The sequence below is a fragment of the Nicotiana attenuata genome, unplaced genomic scaffold (genome assembly GCF_001879085.1).
Source record: "Nicotiana attenuata strain UT unplaced genomic scaffold, NIATTr2, whole genome shotgun sequence".
NCBI classification, from domain to species: Eukaryota; Viridiplantae; Streptophyta; class Magnoliopsida; order Solanales; family Solanaceae; genus Nicotiana; species Nicotiana attenuata.
The window spans coordinates 619,822-644,118 of record NW_017670262.1 but is presented as its reverse complement, the minus strand read 5'-3'; the positions used below and the strand labels follow the sequence as shown (position 1 = coordinate 644,118).

Genomic DNA, 24,297 nt, shown 5'->3' with positions numbered 1-24,297 from the left:
ATCACTATTATCCTTAACCCCACGGTGGGCGCCAAACTGTTTACCCTTAAAATTGGATAACAATTAAACTTATAATGTGATTTTAAGGACACGTGATTTCACCTAATACCAATTGATAAATATAAGGATTAGTAATAGAAATTAACAATAAGATAAAACAAACTAGTGTTTGAATGGAATTCAGCCCTCGAGCTCGGATACCCTCAAGCTGGTTGGATTATGAACAATTAAGAATATAAGCAAGCTGATGAAGAAGAGTATAAATTAAAGAGAAAGTGTTATATTGCTTTGATATCTTAGAGTGTAAGTACCCTACAAATGATTGGGACTCCTCTTTATATAGTAGAGGAATTCTAATTATGGTATAACTCTAATTACAGAAGAAAATCCCATGATTAGCTAGTTAACCGTCCTTGATTTGATCTGTTCCGAGATTCCCGCCATGATCTCCGACCAGTCACGGATATCTCGCCTTTTTGTTATTATGCTACCTTCGATCTTACTCGATGTCTGTCTCATTTGGTCTCAATCACTACCGGCCTCGATCTTAACAGGTACCTCGAATCTCGAACTCGGTACCTTGTCCTCGTGCCCCGATCCGATCTATTACGAGATCGATATTTGATTCTTCACACTGGTCTCGATAAATCAGTAAAATCGGATGTGCCCAATTTTAACCATATACAAAGAGATTTTTAATTTATAAAAAGCCATAATATGTGTTAAGTAAATTCTAATTATTTATTTAAATTATCATTAAGCAAATTAATATTTGTCTCCCGAGAGAAAATTATCCATACTACTTTAAGTCCCTTGTTCTCCCCGAAATGGAAGGTGTACTGTTTAGTGGGTCCAAATATTTATATACAGTTAGACCACTTTATAACAACGTTGCTATATAACAGACATTTATTGTAAAAGTCAAGTTTTTTATGGAATCAATTTGTATGCTATTTTATAATATATATTCTCAATAATAACGCTTTGATATAACAATCAAAAAAATTCTGAAAAAACGCAGGGGCGGCCCTTCCATAAAGCAAGTAAAGCAATCGCTGTAGGCCCCATATTTGTGGGGGGCCCTATTTTTTTGTTACACCTAATAGACTATGTATAAGTTTAAAAAAGAGTTCTGTATAGTGAAAAACTTTGATTTCTTTCTTTAACAAATATAGAGAAGAAGGATTTGCCACTGCTATGATTTCTACCAAGGAAATTGCACTTGAAATGAATATCGAACCCGAATTATCGTAAGAAATGTGTGATATATAGGAAGTAACAATTTGATGCGCATGTTGATAATGAAATCTCAAAAGCTTTCTAATAGTCCTTCAGAGTTGATTACATTTATACATAGTAGAAAAGGCTATTCTTTCATTTCAAAACAGATTTGAACAATTCGAAACATATGAAAATATTTTTGGTTTTCTATTTGGCAGTAAAAACTAAGATCACTAGATGTGAAAATTTGAAAAATATATTGCCTTAATCTTGAATGTTCCTTAAAGCGTAATAATCAATTCGATATTGATGTCTAGATTTATTTTCTGAATTAAAAGTATTAAGAAAAATAATACAATTAGAAAATAACAATTTAATTGATACACTTAATCAAATAAAAAGATGTAATCCTTTTCCAAATGCCTAAGTTGCTCAGCTGAAAGAAGTTTTCAAAATTAAAATCGATAAAATCTTACCTAAGAACAACAATGTCACAGGAAAGTTTAAATGGATTGATTAGCGATATTGTCAATTGAGAAATACTTATTAGGAGTTATTGATTTTAAGAAAATTATTAATAACTTTATATTTAAAAAAAACTAAAAGAAATAGACTTCAAATAAATAATTAAAGAAAATTAAAAAATTGAGACCCGTCATAAAACTTGGCTTTAAGCCACAAAATTCGTCGGACCGCCATGAACAAACGAGAGAGGTTTGAATGTACTTCTAAAATTCCTTGTCCAGTTAAATGGTGCCAAATTAGGACAGAGGTGTTTGGCAAACTTGTAACACTATTGGTAGCCATCGTCATCAAGCACTTTAAACCGAGAAAAAGAAGCAAAAGCAATAGTATAGTAATACATTATTTTATAATTAAAAAAATAGATTATTATTTTAACGACCTGATCTATAAATAATGAGACACACAGGTCCTTAATAACTTCACATTTTTCTACATCTCAGTCTATACTTCTTTCCAGCCACTCACAAAGCTTAAAAGTCCAGATGCAAAGAAGCCATTGAAGAAACAAAGAAAAGATAGATACAGAAAATCCAACTCTGCGAGAAAAAAAGGTATGTTCTGTCTTTATATACAAAGTGAAAAATGTCACAGATAATTTAAATAATATTGGGTTTGCTGCTTAATTTTACTTCTGATTGGTTATAGTTAATCTGATTCTCTTCTAATTTAATAAAAATCTTGCTTTTGAAACTGTACTATGAGCATAAAAGCTTTTCTTTATCAGTATCTGATATTATTCTTGCACTTCTTCTTTTTTACTTTAGTACTATGTTTTTGTTTTCAACTGGAATTGTTCTTAGTCAAGATTGTCTTTTCTCTGCTTGTGATTCCAAAAGGTAAACGAACTCCTATTTCATTAGCTTATCTGCACTCAAAATCATCATTTTGTTTTCCATACATTTCGCTTGTTACTCTCTCTCTCTCTTTTCTTTAGTTTCTTCTTCTTCTTTTCTTGTATTTTTATATCCTGGTTTTAGTCCTCTTTTACTGAAAAATGGGCCATATATTTTCTATTTATCATGAGTAGAGGTGGCACTTATTCACTCATATTATCCATCACAAAATGGGTTGGATAATGAACAATTAATGATTTAACTTTTATATTTGTAAAGCCTAAAATTGGAGTTCCTCAAGTTTGGAAGACTAGAAATTCTCTCATAAGTGATCATATTTTAGAAGTCATGGAAATATAGATATTCATATTATCCGTCGGATAAACCTGTTTTTATCCGTCTTAAATACGGGTCGGATAGATAATTTATCTATTTTTTAAAATTATTCGTTTTGACCCGCTTATATCCGATCTGATCTGCCTGTTTGCCACGCGTAATCACGAGCGACTAAGCATATTTGACCAGTATTGATATCTAATGCGTTGATCCCTGAAACTTGTTAAACTCTCGCACGGGGTCCTAGTAACATTTATTTTATTAAATATGACTAATAATGGTGTTGTCCCCTACAGTCTGGGGTGGAGCCAGTGTTCTGTCTACGAGTTTGGAGAATTCAGTAACTTTAGTTCAATGCCTATATTTGTTTTGAACCATTTATTGATCATTTACAATTTACTTTTAGAACACAATAACTTAAAATACCTAAAATTTCGAATCCATAAGCTTGAAATCCTAATTTCTCCTCTGCCCTTCCTTTTTTCCTATTTTCTCTTGAATAGGAAGAGGTGAGAAAAAAATTTAGTAAGATATAATATTCCTAACATTTGTTATGGCTAATAATGGTGTTTGCCTTTCCAACAGCAAAAACAAAGTTAGATCGGTTAGAACAAAAAATATCCTAGCTAAGTTTTCCCCAACCAATGCATATTAGTATTATATAATAATTATAATTACTATAATATATGACGACCCGCAAAATGGATAATCATGCACTGTTCCTAGGTGTCGTCTTCTCCTTCTTAAAGATATTTTGCCAATTTTACTTTCTTATTTTTCTAGATAGTTAGCCCTAACAGAATTTGGCGCCCATCCCTTGGTGCTAATAAGATTGAAGAAGAAACCTAGCCTAATTAACTAGGACGTTCCTAACCAGGGGCGGAGGGAAAGCATTAACTACGTGTTTGACGAACTCAATAGCTTTTGCTTACACTCAATATTTGTATTAAAAAATTTATTAAATATATATAAATATTTAAATATGAACCCAATAGCTAAAACAAGTTATGATTTTGGCGGCGAATTCAAAACCCATAAACTTTAAATTCTAATTCTGTCTTTGTTCCTAACTAGTGTTTGGTTGGAATTAAATTACTTTGGAAAGAGTCGCATTTTAGGACAACTAGTACTTGTACCTAGGCCGGATGTAGTATTCTGACGACGAGTTCAATTGAATCTATAACTTTCAATGTGTAAAAATTCACTAAAATTATAAAAATAATATATATAAACTCATAATTTTAAAAATATAATAAGTTCAACATTTAATAATCTTAAAAGTTGAATCCATAAAATTTAAAATGTCAGTGTATCTGCCTAAAATTATAAAAATAATATATATAAACTCATAATTTTAAAAATATAATAAGTTCAACATTTAATAATCTTAAAAGTTGAACCCATAAAATTTAAAATGTTAGTGTATCTGCCTAAAATAGGGCCGACTCTGCCTGCCCGCCTGCCGGCATTAGTAAATACTGCCCCTACTTTGTAAGGAGGCAACTTATTCAAACGACTATTCATACATTAGACGTTATTGCTTGTGTTTTTTTATTGTTATCTTGTCCTTGACTTTTAAACCATAGTTGTGATCTGTGTGATTTAATTATATCCACAAATAGTATTTTATTGTTAGGATCGGATGATGAACCCATATATGAAATGGGCCACCGAATTTGTCTCTGTCCTTTAGCCAGAAAAAGTGTATTCTCTTGCTGATGGTTTGTTCACGTACATCCTAATGTCCTTCATAAAATGACAGACACAGAAGAACAAGATAAATTATACTATTTGGCATTGTTTAAAATTTGTGAAAAAAACTCGTTTTGCAAACTTTTTCGTTAATTTGTTTTTGCAAAATAGTATAATACTTTTTCAACGATCCTTTCAATTTTTGCAATTTGCATTACATTTTTTTTGGTTTTGGTCCAGAAACAGTTTTTGCAAATGAAAACTTTTTCGTTTGAAACTTTTCAAATTTTTGATAAAAATTAACCTTACAATAGAACAACGTCGCAACTAGGACGTGTCACACTGTGGTGTTATTGTTTTAGAGTTCAGTGTTGTCAACGAGTCGAACTTGTACTCTTAGGCTCGTTTGGTATGAGATATAAGAAGGTATAGTGTTGGTATAAAAATTTAAGATAAAATTACAGAATAAATGCACTCCATAAGTTGGCCTTGCACTATTTTAAGTTTGCAAATATATAGCCAAATATCAATAAGATCTTTTCTGTTTCCATTCTCTCTAATTGTAACAACCTCATTTATTCTTACCTACCCATTAGCTCTCTCCTCATTTTTCACCCATAAATATTTAATTTAATTAATGAAAAAGAACATCTGCAAACAAAACTAAAAACAAAAATAAGTTCCTCATTCAGTCAATACTCATTCGTGCCTTCTTCCATAACCAATACTTCTCTGAATTATTTTTTTTTTATTTTGTATATCTTCAGGTTTATACATACCTATCACAACTGCAAAATGCAAAAACAGGCGCAAGAAACCTAAAATCTCATCTCCTTTAATGCTAATCTTGTTAAATTTCGATTATGATTTTGTGAGAAATTTGGAGTAGGTATTGTTTGAACTTATTAGAAATAGTCTAAATAGGTTGTATACAAAGTTTGAAGCTATTTGCCGGAGATTTGGACTAGTTTTATACTAGAATTGCAAGTGAAAATCGTATAAAAATTTCGTCAGCGATGCTTATACACTTTTATACGATATTGTAAACTTTTATACAAAGAGATATATTATGTATATAGTTGTATAAAAGTGTATAAAGATGTATAATCACAGAGTAAAAATATTCTTGATATACTATGTATATAGGTGTATAAGAAGAATGAGAAGAAGAAGAAAAAGCGAGAAATTCACCAAATACCTGTAAATAATGTATCAACCTTGTATATAATAGTGTATAAGTTGTGTTTATACAGTATTATATACTATTTATACAGTATTATACATTATTATACAAATGAATCCTATCAATGGAGCTTCACGTGTTCTTCTTCTTCCTTGGGCATCCTCTGAAATTTAACTCAAATATAGCCTAAATCTACTCCAAATCACTTGAAATTTACGTTTTGAACTCATCTTGATGATTCCAATCAATTGAGACAACACCCATTCGAAACAACAAACAAATCGAAAAACTCAATTTCTGAAATCGAATCTTCGAACCACCTGTAATGGTGACTTTTATTTTTCAAATCCTTAATTAACCAATGGAATCCGGAAAAGAATTGAAGGAGAATAACAATAGTAGAGAAATTTTGTGGTGCAAAGACTGACTTGGGAAGGAGACGAAGAATGAAGAAAAAAGGGGAATGAAGAAGAAAGGGGAACAGAAATAAGGGGTGGGCTAACTGGAACGAAGAAAAAAGGGGAATGACAAGGGATGTAACTGGAACGAAGAAAAAAGAGGGGAACGAAGAAAAAAGGGGCTAACTGGTGAAAAGTAATTTTCAGGTTATGTACAACCTGGGCTACACTAGGTAAGAGCTTCAAACATGGGCCATTTTCTGATGGGTTGTTGGGCCAAGTGACAAGGGATGTAATTCTCCCAAAATTTAATACCACCTTAATACGCTGTTTGATTAGGAAACCAGGTATAAGTTATCCCGACATTAAAATTAACACCGGGATAACTTATACCGTATAAAGGGTGGGAAAATTAGCACTGGGATAACTTATATCTTCTTCTTAGAAATTATGCAATTGTCATTTTTAATACAACATACCAAACAATGGATAAAAAATAATCCTAGCATAACTAATCTCAGCATAACTTATCCCAGCATAACTTATCTCGGCATAAGCCGTATTCAAACCAAACGACCCCTTTGGTAGCCCTTAAAATCCCACAAGTGGGGTCTGGGATGGTAGTGTGTACGCAGACCTTACTCCTACCCCGAAGGAGTAGACAAATATGCATTTATTGTATTAATTTAGAACCCAGTAACTTAAAATGATTAAAATTTTGAACCCCATAAGCTTCAAATTTTGGCTCCGCCTCTGATAACATGATAATTTTGCTATATCACTCTTATTTATTACTCCCTCCGTTCCAGTTTATGTGAACCTATTTCTTTTTTGGTCGGTCCAAAAAAGAATGACCCCTTTCTAAATTTGGAAACAATTTAGCTTAAACTTACAATTCTACCCTTAATAAGAAGCTTTTATAACCACACAAATACTCTAGGGCCCTTTGACTTATTTAGGACCACAAATTTCAAAAGTCTTCATTTTTTCTTAAACTCCGTACCTAGTTAAACTGATTCATATAAATTAGCGGAGGGAGTATATGCTAAAATTTATTAAAAATAAGTAGTACTTAATAAGAAGGATAAAATATATATAAAATGATAAATTGTTCATTAATTTTTCGAACTAGACAAGTAAATGCAGACATTTTTTTAGTATATTGGATGAGTAAGTATTGAGCTATAGATGGAGCAATATAAGCTTGGGGGGGGTGGGGGGGACTGAGAAGCGACATGGACTGGAGGAAGGATAAGTACTATAGAAACATATCTATCTGGTCTAAGCAATACTACTGGGGGAACTAAGATATTTATGAGATTACTTTTTGTTGTTGAGTTGGGATTTGGGAATCATATTATTCCTTTTTTCCTGTGCCAAAGGACTTTTATCTCTGTACACTACTCCGTCCAGTCTAAAATAAATGATTTTTTGGATGTTTTCATACAGTTTAAGAAATTCATCTTTTAGCATTAATTAGCATTGAAATTGATCATATTAACCTTTACTATCTCACATAAACACTCCTAACACATACCCCAACACTATTTACTCCAAGGACAATGTAGGAAAAAAATAATTAATTCATTCTTGAAATATGGAAAAATTATTTATTTTGGACCACAAAAAAAAAGGCCAAAAAATCATTTATTTTGTACCGGAGGGAGTACTAACGTGTAAATATCTTGTAGACTACATTAAGTAACTTTAAAAATAAATATAAATTTTATTCATAAAAAATGAACTTAGTATCTTGAAAAATAGAGTAATTAATTTTTTTTTTTTTTGGTGTTGAGAATTAACCAAACTGTCACACAGAATTTCCAGCAACTTCTTATTTAATTAAGCTATAGCTATATTTTCTCTATCTTCAATCCACGAAGGCATTATTCTAATTAGTTTCGATTTCAAAATTATCGACTTACCACCATTTTCAGCGAGATAATGACTACGAAAACATCTCTTATTATTATTTGAGCAAATGGATAGGTGGAATTCTGACTCTTTCTTTTGTCAATTCAAAAGGAAAGAGAAAGAACAGAAAGGAAAAACAAAAAATAATGCTCTTTGCCTCTTTCCATTTGGCCAAGTGGCACTAGTAGTCATGAGCACTTCCTAAAATCGAATCAAAGGACCACTTCAATTATGAGTTTACTTAGATCTAAAGAATAATTGGACATATATACCGACCTTTTCTTTTTTGACAACTTTAGTCGTATAATAATTTATATTTAAAATATTGGTATGCATTTATATTTAAAAGCTATTGAACTTTTACCCTTTTTTTCTTTTCCTTATTGGCATGAGAAGTGGTATCACTCTTGTAATCCATCTGATACATCATCAAGCAATTTGATACCAATATTGATTTTGATATCTTATGTATATTTGACTTATGTGTTAAATTTCTTTTTACAATTAGAACATTACCAAATAAATTGATAGTAGAGTTATTAAGTTGCAGTTTTAGGGTCGTTTTGTTGAAAACAAATTATCGCATGATTAATTATTCCAAGATTATTTATTCCGGAATTAATTATCTCACCCTCTCATGGGGATAATAAAATACTACAATTTCGGAATAATTAATTTCGAGATTACTTATACCATATTTTTATCCCAACCAAACGTAAAAATTGCACGGGGCGCCCTATTTGGTCGCCCCCATTTAACCTATACCCATATTTTTAAAATCATTTAACATATGCCCTAATTTTTACAACTTCAGGCGCCTCCTTCTTCCTGCTACCCGTGCGCTCCTTTGTTCCTCATTTCTTTTCCTCCTCCTCCTCCTCTTCTTCTTCTTCTTCTTCTTTTCTCTCTCAAACACATGAGACTCTTTGCAAGTATTATTGATTGAATATGAAATACACAGTGATTTAGCACTAGGGTATGAATTTTGCATTAAGTACATCTGAAATTTCATTCACCCAAAAAAGAATTAAAGATGGTTCTTCTTAATGCCGAATTTTCTGATAATTCCATTATAGCAAATGGATCTTAATGACAACTCGTCATTGTTGTTTTAGAACTTCAGTTTTAAGAATGCTGAATTCAGCAAATATAAACAAAAACTTCAACTCCTAGAATGCCGAAGTTCAGCAAATACAAGTCAGCCCTGAAGTTCATCACAAACATAACAAAGCTTCAGCTAAAACATGCTGAAGTTCAGCAAATATAGAACACAACTTCAGCTAAAACATGCTGAAGTTCAACAAATAGAGAACAAAACTTCAGCTAGTAGAATGCTTAAGTTCAGCAATTACAAACAAAAACTTCAGCCAACACTTGGTTCAGCAATATTTGGTATTTCAGGCCCGTCTACTAGAATGCTGAAGTTTGCGTGATTGCCTTTGCTACTGTAGACATCGAAATTTTAATGGATCAAGCTAAATCCTAAATTCAAGATACTACAAGACCTCTTGAAACTCTAGGAGTCTGTCAGTGTTGCTTGGAGGCTACTCTACCAAAACCCTAGGTCACTCCTATAAAAAGGGTTTCATAATCCTTTAAAAAACATCTCAAAAATGGAGATCATCTCAGCAATTCCATAAAATCTAGAATATGCACAAAGGAATCAAATATACAATCTCCGAAATTCCATAAAACTCTTGGAATATTAATTAAGAGATCAAAGACATGTCAAGTAGTCTTGCTCAAAGTTCTAGCAACATTCAAGATCCAAATGGAGTGCTACTACATGCTTCTTGATAATCAAATACATCAAGGAGATGCATATTATCCAACGTTCGAGAAACATGCCGCTAAGGCCCTCGAATTACGGATAACAATTCGGAGGAAGAATCAAGGGAACAAACAGAATTGTACCCGCATCATTTTATCAATAAAATTACGTTTCTTCATATTTATATTGTGGTTGCAATTTATTTTTGTATCACATATAATTTGTTGCAAACAGCTACTTCAGGCCCGTATGCCTGAAGTTACGCGAAAAACTTCAGCTAAAACATGCTGAAGTTCAGCAAATAGAGAACAAAACTTCAGCTACTAGAATGCTTAAGTTCAGCAATTACAAACAAAAACTTCAGCCAACACTTGGTTCAGCAATTTTTGCTACTTCAGGTCCCTCTACTAGAGTGCTGGAGTTTGCGTGATTGCCTTTGCTACTTCAGGGCCGTACGCCTGAAGTTACACGAAAAGTCGGTACGCTTGTAATTTTTTTTTGCAAAGCGGGTATAAGTTAAAACGTGATCCAAAAAGCGGGCATAGATGCAAATGCCTCCAACCAAATGTGGGATAAACTCATCTCAAATATAATTACGGGATTAACTATTTCTTATCCTCGTACCAAACGTGCCCTTAGTTATTATCGTAAATAAGCATTGGTAATCTTGCGAAGATCTTGCCTTAATTGTGCCGAAACATCTTCCAACAGCTGTTCACTTATATTGGTGGTTAAGAAAGTTTATGGGTGCTTTAATTGAGACAATTCTCTCTCCTCTATACATTTTTTGTTTCATTACGTTATGTTATTACCTAAATCGAATAAATATCTTTTATTTTCAACAACTTTATTTTTGCCTTGGAACAATAATAAAATTGCCTTTATGTGACCTATGGGTCACGAGTTCGAACCATGAAAGCAGCCACTAATACTTGCATAAGGTAGGCGATGCGTCCTTCCTGCATGAATGCAAAATGCTTTGTGCACTGGAGTGTCTTTTTTCCCCCTTTAACAACTTTAACGCACTTATCAATTTAATTTGATAACTTAACTAGTGATAGCTCAAATTAGAATGGCCACTTCTTTAATGGCATATATATGTACTCCCCCCGTCTCATATATCTGTCGTGGTTATTAAAATTAGTTGTCTCAAATTATTTGTCATTTTAAAAGTTCAAGACAAAGTTAATTATATTTTTTCTTTTTTACCCTTAATAATCAATTGCATTCACATTTAGTAAAAATATGGATAATGTCATTCATTGAGATGACACATAAATTGAAAAAACATTTAATAAGAGTAAAATAGTCAAAAATTATTCTTTATTAAAGAGCGTGCATAAGAGAATCACGACACATAGGGGTGTTCATAAAAACCCGAAAAACCGAACAAACCGAAAACCAAACCAAACCAAATCGACCAAAAAAATCGATACTTTTTGATTTGGTTTAGTTTGGTTTTGGTTTTGAATTTTAAAAACCGATCGAATTTGGTTTGGTTTTGGTTTTAATCAGAAAAAAACTGAAAAAACCGAACCAAACCAATTATAGGAACTATTTCTAATTTATTATTACACCTATATATATGTATATTTTTATACAAAGTTTTAAAAATTTAATGGTAAATATTAATAGTTTGCACTTTTAGTATAGTTCTTTACCTTTACATTCTAGTTTGATTGGTAGTTTTCTTTTGTTAAGTGTAAGAATCCATTTCGTGTTAAAAATAATATATTTTTAATTGAGTCCTTAAATTGTTCATCACTATTTGATTCAATTATCATCAATTTCTCAAAGGGCAATTGATTTGTTAGTGTTACGTTGAAAATGTAGTCGCCGGAATATGTGTTTGAGAGCGTGTGTCTTATATTTAAGAAAAAACCGACAAATAACCGAAAAAACGGAAAAACCGACAAAACCCGACATAAACCGAATCGAGAAAAAACCGACTTAATTGGTTTGGTTTGGTTCTAATATTTGGAAAACCGACTTAATTGGTTTGGTTTCTTTTTATGGAAAAATCGATCCAAACCGAACCATAAATATCCAAGCGATACATATTATTAGACGGAGGGAGTAGTATACTAGATAAGAATAACAAAATATAAATTTCTGCTTTACCGCCACGTCTCACGGTCTTATGATTTTAACATATCACGCTAACATTCATGATATTATTAATCAAATCCCATTTCGATGTCACAACCATTGTTAGCCACAAGAATTCTTCATTAAATTAATCTCCACGAACGTTCCTTATTTATTTTAGTACCCCATTAAATTATCTTAATTGAATTAATCTTCCTTATCCCTAATCTCACAGTCCCTCCAGCAAACAAAAAAAAAAAAAAACAAAATGTTTTTTATTTTTATTTTAAATAAGTCACTTATTATACAGCTCAATACCGTTGCAATTTCCACGACTCCAGATAGTGGTCGTTACTCGTTAACCCATTCCTCTTTTTCCTTCTTTCTTCTTCTTCTTCTTCACTTCAATTCAAAGCTCTTTTTTCTAACTTTTCACTAAAATAAAACTTTTCAACTAATTTTCTTCTACTTTTTTTGGCTCTAACACTTTTTATTCTCCATAGCCTTTTTCCTTTGAATCTCCCAAAATATAAGAAAAAAAATGAAACTCCGCTCAAGGCAACATCATCAAACTCAGGTACTTACAAATTTCTTCCTTATTTTTTTTCCGTTTTTTGGTTTCCGTAATTCACTGATGAAGAATTGCAGAGAAGTTGGGCTGAAATATTGTGTTTCGGTTGCACGTGCCTACAGCTTTTTTGGCCGCGAGTGGTGATGCGCAAGTGGCTCCATATTAGTGCTAAGGATTCCGATTATAGTGCTGACCCTGACTCTGATTCCGGCTCCGGTTCCGATTCTGAACAAGGTTAGTTTCGTCTTTTTCTTCTTAATCATTTTTTATGTGTATTATTGTGTTGTACTTTGTTCAATTTGATCTCTTCTCTTTGTAAGAAGTTGAATTCTTAGATTTGCTAATTCTGCTGTGTGGTTTTGTGTAGTAGAAATCTGTGACTGGCCGAGGCAGTCGCGGTTGAACGATGCCAAAGGCAGCCAAGTTGATATCAACGGTATGAGAATTGTTTGTTGCTCAATTTAGTTCCAATTATATCCAAAATGTTCTATTTTCTGAGTTGGTAGGTTTTTCGGCAGCTTCGTATGATAGGCACTTTTTTGGTGATTTTCTAGTTGGAAGGGATTGAGTCCTTATTGATTTTCAGTGTAGACTGGGACATGGATTTCTTTTCAATGTAAAATGTACATGTATTAGTCTCACTTTTTAATAGGTTAAAAGGCACCCCGTACACTAAGCTCCTCCTATTCGCGGAGTCCGGGGAAGGCCGGACCACAAGGGTCTATTCTAATAGGTACTAATATGTAAAAGTATATGAAATAATTTTAGTGAAAAGGAGTTCTTTTTCTTTAAAAACTTTTTATACTTAAGGGGAGGAGAAGGGGAAATGGGGAGGAAATTATAAGGTGGGGAATCAAATCTTCATCGACAAGGTGAAAGTTTAGGTAGCCAACTAACTGGACTACTAAGATTCCCGAAAAAAGAGTTATGTTTGATTTGCAGATGGTAAATGTTTCACATAGGATGGGACAAAGGGAGTACTAATTAAGATTTTATAAAGGATCTTATTGGTGCAAGTGTTCTGAATTTGATGTTTAAGGGAAATGGTAAAATAGAAGGATGCCGAAAATACGATGTAATGGCTTGTTGAATATTCACATTTACATGCAAAGAATCAAGGTTTAAACTTTTTAAAATTGTTATTCATGAATCTGGATTCTTTGGTACGACGTCTTGAATGTTACCATTATTCTCTTATCTAATTACTTCAATCCTACTTTTACTTGGTTATATTGTTTTTTATCTCTTGTGTCTCAGATGCTCTTCCCAGGATAAGAAGACGAAAGTCAGAAACATTTAGGGCACAGTACATTAACACGAAGGAAATTAAGTATGCATCTTTTGCTTTAATTAATTGCTCCAAAAAATACGGTTTACATATTTGGCTTGTAGCATTATACTTGTTTAGCCAGTAAACTTAACCGAGTTTGTTGCTTCAAGGGTATGTGTTGGCACATGGAATGTTGCTGGAAGATTTCCTTCAGAAGATCTTGAACTTGATAGCTGGTTGGATGTTAATGAGCCTGCTGACATCTATGTGATTGGGTACATATCTCTCTTTGTATGTGACGTCCAAAAGTGCAATTTATGCATAAAGAGTGTTGTACATTGCTCTTCACACAACATATGTAGTGCACAATCGAGCAGAATGATTTTTACACTGGCATGTCACCAGCCACTGCTTTCTTGTTTTTCTTTCTTGGTTTTGGGGGGGGGGGGGGAGGGGGGGGGGTAGGGGGGGGGGAGGAGGAGGAAGGTAGTAACCACTCTCTGTTGATGTCGAAAGTTAAGGAGATGCTATTAAATTTTTGGTCTAAACCGCTTCACACGGTTCATGTATTTTACCAATGATATTAAATGTTAAATCTGCTGTCCAGTTCTATAGCTAATTTCCTCTCCATTAAATTTTGAACTTTTACCTACTGTCAGGTTCATGATTTCATTGAGGATGCATGTCCCTTTAGATGCTAAAATCCAATCTCATGTACACCCATGCATCACTCAGAGTCTCAGACATCAGAAGTTAATTTGATATTTTAGTGTTTTGTTAGGCTTCTCAGTTATATTAACAACCCCTATTTGCATAAACAGATTTCAGGAAATTATACCATTAAATGCTGGAAATATCTTTGGTGCTGAAGATAGCCGCCCCATTTCAGTTTGGGAGGACATCATTCGTGAAACTCTGAATAAAGTCCCACCAGTGAGTAAGTTTAAATCCTTTAGTGATCCTCCTTCACCATCAAGGTTTAAGCCATCTGAAGACGCCCCTGATATAGAAGAAGAAATTGCCTTTGAATCTGACAGTGGTAGCGAGGAGGAAATTTTTCCAATAAATGAAGAGTCCAGTGACTTTGTTGAAATCAAGGATGGACGAGTCACCAGGGATGGTACCATTGTGAAAAATGATGTAGGTGTGAACAAAACTTGGAGTTTGAACCCAATCAATGAGGAGTTTGAAAGGCAATTTTCTTCTCCAAGGAGGCTAGACAGGCTATATTGCTTTAAACCAGATGAGAATGAAGAAGAAGAAGCAGGAGAATCAAATGCTCAGTTTGCAAAAAAATTGACAAAAACAATGAGTGGGACAGAGAGAATTGGTCTTTGCTGGCCAGAGCGACCATTGGATCTTTTGGGCCAGCATGTTTCAGAAAGACCTGGTTCCTTTAAATCTACAAAATCATTCAAAGCTTCTAAATCCTTTAAAACTTACAGTTCTTTTAAGTTGAATGCTAATGGTCCAAATAGAACACAAGCAGATGCAACTCTACTCGCGGAACTAGACCTTGAAGCTTTGATAAATCGGAAAAGAAAACCATCTTATGTGAGGATTGTGAGCAAGCAAATGGTTGGAGTTTTTCTTAGCGTATGGGTTCGTAGGAGCCTACGAAAGCATATACAGAATTTGAATGTGGATACAGTTGGTGTTGGTGTAATGGGCTTCATAGGTAACAAGGTTTGTTCTTCAAAACTTTCAGCTTTTGGTGGATTGCTTTTGAAAGCTATTTGAAAGAAATGACATAATTCAGACTTCAATTTTAATAGTTGGAAGTGCAAGAAACATCCCTATCAGTTTTTATTGCTATATGTTGCCTGCATTTCAAAGTTTTGTCAATAGACGGAAAAGCACATCTAAATGATCAAGGGATTAGAATTTCAACAGCTGCTTGGGATAATCATAATGTCATGGATGTTACTGGTGGTCGTTTCCTGTCAAACGTATCTATTAATCATTGAAGGACATTAGCATTATATTATATTGCATAAACAACAATTGCTGCAGATTTTTGAAATTTTAATGATGCCCTATGCACAATCTATGTCTAGTTTCTTCCATTATTTGTTTCCTTCGCACCAAGATGATCTTAGGTAGGAAATAATTTAAATGAAATCCTATAGTTGGACCATATCATTACATTTCACACAGTTATCAAACAGATAGAAGGCCACTTGACTCCTGATTTAACAGCTGTCAATAAGTTATCTGTGTGCTGAGGGTGATTCTATATTTTGGAATTGCAATGGACTCCTATAACCTTGTGAGCATTATATACAGTATTTACCATTCGAATAGGATAATCTTTGCAAATACAACTTTGTTTTTCCATGCATAACTCAGTTTACCTTTTAAAGATATAGGTCAAACTTTTCGGTGGACGAAATAGAAAATGTGGTCTAACTTAAAGGAGGGAAAGAGGAACATCAACTCTTTATTCAACTTGTAACAAACTACACTGGACAGAAATAATCCAGACCTTACGTGAAAGTTGGTTACTTTCAGTTTTGTGATGAAATTGCAGTACTTAGCATGTTTTCCCTGCATGCTCGTCTTTAAAATAAAATATGGATAATTTCATGTGCTTTACAATTTGCTTCTACGCTTTTTGATGACACTATTAGACACTAATCCTAATATGGTAGATTCTATTGAAAACTCATCAGAATTTCATTTTCTTAAATGGAAAAATACATTTATTTTATTGTATTTCATTGCTAACTCTTTTCTTCTTTTTTTCTTTCTTTTTTCCTGATAAGTATAACTTTTCAAAGAAATGACCAGCAGGAAATTGTATATTGCTCATCTCTTACTCTTTTCTTCAGGGATCAGTATCTGTGAGCATGTCTATATATCAGACTTTCTTTTGCTTTATATGTACTCACCTAACATCGGGTGAGAAGGAGGCAGATGCAGTCAAAAGAAACACTGATGTCCATGAAATTCATCGACGAACACATTTCAATGCATTCTCTAGGATCGGACTTCCTAAGAGCATCCATGATCATGAGTGAGTGTATTTGCCTATTAAGCAAACATTTCTGTTATATCTACAAACTATAAGATTTCTTTCTCTTTTATCAACCATGGATATTGCCCCCTCCATCAAGTTTGATTTAGTAAGTGTATTTGCATTTGTTTTCTCTGTTTGTGACTTTCATCGGGGACAGTTCTAGGGAGAGTTCTCAAGGAAAACAATATTTTGGTCGATGTTGCAATTCTCCTTCTCTTTATAAATTAAATTGGAAAGTCGGTGGCTGGAACACAATTAAACAGAATAGAAGTATGCCCGACATCCCTGTGTTACAGTAGTCCCACTCAAGCCACGTATTGAACAGCTTATTGAAAAGATAGAGAAAGCCACGTACTGAAGAATTTAGCTCATAATAGTGAAAAGAGGTCTCAGTGATCCTGGTTACTTGGAAAGGTTATTGTTTATTGGAGGCATGGGGAAGGAAAAGATTTTTAAATCCTGGAATAATTTATGTTTCCATCTCATCCACTAGCTGCCCCTGGTTCAGTGGTGCCCTAATGCTATATGGTGCACCTAGTCTTATCCTCATAGATCTAACTCATTGTTCAATCTGGCAAACCCTTCATGGGTAGGGACACTATTGCTGAGATAATGACTTCTATACGGAATGCTGATATGGATCAAAAAAGGGTGGTTCGAATAGCATCTACTAATATTACCAAAAATATTGTTCAAATACTTTTACGAGAAGGTTTTATCAAAAACGTGAGAAAACATCAAATATTTTTGGTTTTAACCTGGCGACATAGAAGGAATAGGAAAAGACCCTATAGAAATATTTTACATTTAAAACGAATCAGTCGACCTGGTCTATGAATCTATTCTAATTATCAATACAATTATGCTTCCTTTACACTTGGATGCTGCCTTGCAGCTTCTACGCCAGCAAACATGTACAAAAAGCTTTCACCATACTTTTTGGAACATCATGTGTTTGATAAACTGTTTACTCCATCCTTGTGTATTTTATTCAGGATCAGATCTGAATAGCCTGATATTCCTTTGCAATTCTCGTGCAATAGTATAAACTCTCTGGTGCTGATTATGTTTGTGTAGCCTATGCCTTCACACTTCTTGCAGCTTGTGACTGGAATCTGTTGATAGCAGTTGAGGTTTTATTGACCTTTATTCATCTAAAACTAAATTCAAGTTTCCATGTACTGACCTTTGCTAATTATCAGAACATTACTGCTTTTCGCGTACTGTCCTTCTGATGTTCTAGACTTTAGTCTCATCTCATTCCTGAAAGATTCAGATTAATGACAAGTTTATACACTTGCAGGCGAATAATCTGGCTGGGAGATCTAAATAATCGTATTAATTTGTCGTATGAGAGAACAAGGGAGCTGATATCAAAAAAGGACTGGTGTCAGTTAATTGACCTTTATTCATCTAAAACTAAATTCAAGTTTCCATGTACTGACCTTTGCTAATTATCAGAACATTACTGCTTTTCGCGTACTGTCCTTCTGATGTTCTAGACTTTAGTCTCATCTCATTCCTGCAAGATTCAGATTAATGACAAGTTTATACACTTGCAGGCGAATAATCTGGCTGGGAGATCTAAATTATCGTATTAATTTGTCGTATGAGAGAACAAGGGAGCTGATATCAAAAAAGGACTGGTGTCAGTTAATTGAGAGAGATCAGGTAAATGTGGATACTCTTAACCACAAACGCTTGCTTTTTCACTGATTGTTGATTGGATTTCTGATCAGTCAATGTTCCTGGTTGACTGATAGGCTACTCACACACTTGCAGTCTCACCTTCTTATACTCCATTTAGTGTCAGTTTGAGAAGTCGCAACCTGTTGATGTTTTTTGTGTGGATGACTGCATGATTTCTGCAGAAAATGTTTTATTCTTGATCTTTACCTTCCATGGACATTGCATATGATCTTCCAGTCCCCCATTCCACCCCAAAAAGTAACTTCTCTCGTGTTGTGCTTGTGTATCTCCAATGAGATGTTTTGGGCAACAGACATCTACTTTAATCTCCGCAGCTAGTGACTTATGATTTGCATTTGATGAACTGTTCTTAATGATGATAAAATAGAGAGAAAGAAGAAGGCATGCATTATTACAAGTACGTAGTTTAATTAGTTATCACTGTTAACAATCCTTTTTAGAGCATGGCTGAAATGGCAATGTACTAATGTCCATGAGAAAATTAAATATGAGCCGACCTTTATACGTGTTTGAATTGATTTGAAATTGAGACTATAAGCAATTTTACATTGTGATGATAACATACATCTTCCTATTTTTGCAGCTCAGCAAAGAGTTCAAGAAAGGTCGTGCATTTGATGGGTGGTCTGAAGGTACTTTAAACTTTCCGCCGACTTATAAATATGAAGTAAACTCAGAGAAGTATTGCGGAGAGGATCCAAAGGCCGGGAGACGTAATCCAGCATGGTATGCATCTACTAATATTGTTAGTTCAAGAGCTTTATTGGCTGTTCACTTCGATTAGTGTTTGATTGTGTCAATTCTTAAAGTTTCGGCTTAATTGTAATCTATGATGCCCTGCAGATCAATATATTTATGCTGCTATTGACAAAAGGAAGAAATAATTCACCTTATATCTATATTTACCCTGCGGCACTAGCATATTCGTGCAATACTGTCATCAATATATGTCTCGTGGTATGAGAATACCACATAATTGCATTTCTCACCATAACTTGTATATGTACCCTAAATGAAATTTATGGAACAGCTGCCAAGGAAACATTTAAAGGTGTTTGAAGAGTCCCAACTTTTTGGAGAGGGGGGAAATTGGTCAATAAGTGTGTGAGGAAAATAGTCAAATGCTAGCACCTTGGTATTTAACTAAAGCTTGACCTTGCTAAATTGAAGTTTGCACAACACCAACTGCAATCCCTTGCTTATGCGTAATAAGCCTGTCATCCTAATGTCCATCTTCTGTTATCTCTAAGTGATGCCCATCCTTCAACCATCAGGTTCTCTCATCAGATTGGCAATTCATATGACGTGGATCAGTAACTCAAGATTAAGCAAGCTATTTCGAGCTATTTTAGTTTTTCTCTATTTAAGATCATGCACACTGAAAATTTCAACTTCCCAATTCTTTTACAACCAATACTATGCAGTTGCAATATTTTAATATTTCTTGTTTTTCAGGTGTGATCGAATTCTATCATTCGGGAAGGGGATAAGGCTACTGAGTTACTGGAGATCTGAACTTAGGTTTTCAGATCATCGACCTGTCTCTGCCACATATATGGTAGAGGTTGAGGTATTTAGCCCGAGGAAGTTGCAACGGGCCCTCACTTTTACTGATGCTGAAATTGAAAAGGAGGAAATGGTTACAGATATGGGAAGAGAGAGTGGAATGAGTAGATTCATTTTAGAGCAGGTTAGTTTGCGACTTATATGTTTTAATTTTCAAAAGCATAAAGCCGTGTGTGTGTTTCGAATAAATCTTGTCCCTGAAGCAGATATATATAGGGTCAGTGGACACTATAAACAAAGAAGTCATTTCTATAAGTTATAGTCCCCTAACTTTGTACAAGTATTTAACTTTGCAGTGTTGAGGGTTTGAAATTATACGAGATGGCTATCTTGGTTAAATGAAATTTTTGCCATCTAAGCTTCCCCAACTAATTTAAGATTGAAGTATATAGTTGATTGGCTGATAGGAGGCAATGTCACCATGTGATTTTAGAACTTCCGGAGTTGTCAAACTAGAAAGAGAAAATGGTATAGAGAAAATGCTACAAATTATGGATGCAGTATGATGACTTTACAGAAAACTATTATCAATCCTGACGTTATTTGATTTTGGTGTTTAGTCACAATATTTTATTTTTGGTATCACAAATTTATCTGATAAGAGTTCTTTTTTCTTTTCTGGCATAGAGGTATAACCTATGATGGTATGAGTTTTGTGATATTTTTGGAAAGTTGATTGATGCTACATACGAAAAATATGACAAACTCCAAAGACAATGGATGTCCAAAATTTACAGTTGCCAATATCATCTATAATTTCCCTTAGTGATTCTTTCTCTCAAGTTTTTCATTTGTTTACATAAATCTAATAACTCAGGCTTGTAGAATCAGATATTGCATAATTGAGATATCAGTGGTAGATATGCGCGTCTTCCAAAAGTGAAATAAATCATAAGAAAAAAATCTTAGACTTTGACTTGCAAGTACAAAGAAATAGAATTTTAGCTGAGTAATACAGAATGTGTGATGCATCAGTAAGTAGCTTGGTGATACGAAAGGACTATATACACGGTACATTCAATAGAAATCAAGAAAGCAAGCTGTGATCCTAAGTTCTTTATTTAATCATATTTTCTTTGGGAACATCAATGTTGACAAATATATTGTATTTGATGGTTGCCAGTGAAAGCTTATGATGAAATTGCTAGGGATTCTAACATTTCTTTTTTGACGATAATCTTTTTTGCTGAAATAGGATGATTCTTATTGGATGCGCTAAAAAGGACATTTGAAGCGGCTGCAAGATAGATTATCCACGACTGGTGAATTTCCATGAGTAACGATTCTGCATATATTATTTTGATTTTTTATTCTTCACCTTTGAGGCTGTATATTGTGTTTAGGTGATGCATCTTTACTGTATATTATTGTTGTTCAGACTTCTAAGTCAGTGAGCCCATTTTTGTAGTCTTCCTTCTTTGTCTGGACTTTTCCAGCACGAATTTGTTAAGCAGTGTATAGCAAATTACCAATGTATGCAATAATGTCGCTCTCAGGTTTTCTGACAAATAACATTCTCTACAAACCGAAGCACAGTATTCTTCTCTATCTATTTATTATCAGATGTTTAAAATCTAGCAAAAATATAATCAAAATAGCACAGGCTAGCCATTTTTAGGACCGGTAATCAAAACATAGTCGGTGTTTGCGAATTCATCGAAAAATAGCCATTGTTTTGCTGAAACACGGAAAGTTCCGGCAGAATATGAGGGATTATGAAGCTTCTGCATATAAACTTCCAGTATATTATGTTGGAACTCCAGGACATGGAAAGTTCCAGCATAATATGCGAGATTATGGAGCTCTTGCATATAAACTTCTAGCATATTATAATGGAATTCCGGCACATTATAAAATTCCAGCATATTATGCTAGAAGATCATGTGTAAAAAATTCGAACTCTAGCATATTATGCGGGAATATTTTCGGATTTTTAACAGTATTTTTGTTCAGATTTTATCTTTACATGAAAAGTGGCTAAATTTCGAGTACTTTTGAAACTGTGGTTATTTTTCAATTATTAGTTGTAAATCTGGCTACTTTTGAATGTCGCACACAAAAAAAAAAAAAAAAAAAAAAATAGGACTGCTGTTCTGCAATTTAAGAATTGGCCAAAAAGAGTTACACTTTCCTACTACCGTGCACACTGCTACAGAAACTTTAATTTCTAGCTTCATGATGATATTCTATAAGTCTACAGAATTAGCTGTTGCAGTGGCAAAACTTGAAATCTTGTGGAGGCAATATAATTCTAGAGCACTATAAATTCTGCACATGGTTTGTGCATCGAGATAAGTCTACTCAAGGAATTAACAGTAACTATGTTTTGCTTGAAAGACAAAAAGGATGATTCAGAAACAAAAGAGAAAAAGAAGGGACGAAAACAAGTGGCTTTCTTGCTTCTTTCCTTGGTTCACACTCTCAAAGATAATAACAGTCACGGCAGGCAAGACATCACTTGACAGAGAGGTCGTACCTAATTTTGCACCCAAGCAAAGGCGGATCCAAAATTTAGGACTTTGCTTCCAACCAATGAGCTCATAACCTTGTTTGAGTTCTGGGTTCATAGTTAAATATTTTTTGCAATTCTATAGGATTTTACGGATACATGCTTAAATTAAAAGTTATAAGTTCAAATGAACCACATTTATATTACCACATTTGCACCTGCACCCAAGAGTGATCTTACGGCCCATGAAGCGGATGAAAATTATGAAAAATTAGAATATAGTCTCAGTAGAGACAAAAAGAATACTAGGTAATTTCTCCAATTTTCTAAGCAGAAAGTGCCCGATAAAATAGTTGAGGTGTGTGCAGGCTAGGATATCATCGGGAAAAAGGTGGTGTACATTATTTCTACACTGTTTATCAAACATCGAAGCAATGATGAACTGAATAACAGTCAAAAAATTATATCGGAACATTGCAACAGTCATACTTTTTTTATTGAACTATTATTCATTTAGAAAATTCTGGAACTCGAAGTCTTTGAATGATTATAAATGGCTCGGAATTCCCAACTATGTTGAATTGTCGATTGATAATGAAAAGAAGAGGACATGACTCGTTTACTTTTATTTCAGTAACAATCTTTAGGAAAGAGTTATCGAAAACCTATGTCTTTAGCTCTCTAAAACGCATGGCATACATAGCTAGAGGATTAATAACTAGCTTCGATTAACAACTCACTAACGGCTAGATTAATCATCAATGCTAATTATACTCCCTCCGGCCTAAAATAAGTAATTTTTTGGCCTTTTTTTTGTGGTCCAAAATAAGTGATTTTTCCAGATTTCATGAATTAATTATTTTTTTTCCTACATTGCCCTTGGAGTAAATAGTGTTGGAGTATGTGTTAGGAGTGTTTATATAAAGAGATAGTAAAGGTTGATATGGTCAATTTCATTGCTAATTAATGCTAAAAGGTGAATTTCTTAATCTGTGTGAAAACAGCTAAAAACCACTTATTTTGGACTGAAGGGAGTAATTAATATCCGAATCATCCTCTAATAAATTTATACTGGCTAGTTTAAAAATTAACTTCAAACTGGCTAGTTTGACCACATCAAGGTAACGGAAAAAATAAAATAATAGAACTAATTTTTGAAAATGTGAGTTGGATCAAGCCTTGCATATAGGGGTGGGGGTGGGGGCAAATCGACTTATTTTACGAGATTTTTACCTATCTATGCTGTATATGAATGATCATATACAATTTACCAATTATATATAAATTAGTTTTAAATGGGTATTCCTTGATTGTAGCCTTTTAATTTAGTAAATTCCTTTAAACCCTCACAATTCATTTCTTACCCAAACAAACCCCAATCGCAGTACTTTCTAAAAGATTTTCCTCTTTCTCTCTTTGAAATCAACCCTTGTTCTACACCGATTCTACAAGATTTTTCTTCTAAAGCCCATAATTTTCTCTAACAACTAACAATGGTGGAGAAAATGATTAATTTTGCCATGGCTGGAGTTTGGAGCTTTTCTGGGCTTTCTCTTTTCTTGTTGGCGTTTCGATGGCGGGCTAGTAGCAGATGGATATTAATTATTTGGCTCGATTGTTCGAATTAAAATTGTCAATCAATAAATTTTAAAGGTGTTTGACTCTCCACCATTGACAGCCATTAAAAAGATTCGAAACTTTAAATTCGAATTCTTTTAAAAAAAATATTTTTTGTTTGGATTGGGTGTTAT

At 33.7% G+C, this 24,297-nt stretch overlaps 1 protein-coding gene across 9 annotated transcripts; it reads left to right on the top strand.

Annotated features, from left to right (window-relative positions):
• Positions 1 to 2,157: 2,157 nt before the first annotated feature.
• Positions 2,158 to 21,643, top strand: LOC109236879 (type IV inositol polyphosphate 5-phosphatase 3). 9 transcript variants are annotated; one of them, XM_019403110.1, is made up of 13 exons: positions 2,159 to 2,297; positions 12,465 to 12,538; positions 12,610 to 12,766; positions 12,900 to 12,968; positions 13,790 to 13,862; positions 13,973 to 14,077; positions 14,624 to 15,488; positions 16,634 to 16,818; positions 18,125 to 18,214; positions 18,384 to 18,492; positions 19,115 to 19,257; positions 19,987 to 20,221; positions 21,293 to 21,643. In XM_019403110.1, exons 2-13 carry the CDS (start codon positions 12,503 to 12,505, stop codon positions 21,314 to 21,316), a joined length of 2,091 nt encoding a protein of 696 aa, XP_019258655.1. In that variant the 5' UTR covers positions 2,159 to 2,297; positions 12,465 to 12,502; the 3' UTR covers positions 21,317 to 21,643. The 9 variants fall into 9 exon arrangements, with proteins under 9 accessions (XP_019258664.1, XP_019258663.1, XP_019258662.1 ...); XM_019403114.1 differs by having other exon boundaries at positions 12,655 to 12,766; positions 12,903 to 12,968; positions 21,293 to 21,632; XM_019403112.1 differs by having other exon boundaries at positions 12,655 to 12,766; positions 21,293 to 21,632.
• Positions 21,644 to 24,297: the final 2,654 nt, after the last annotated feature.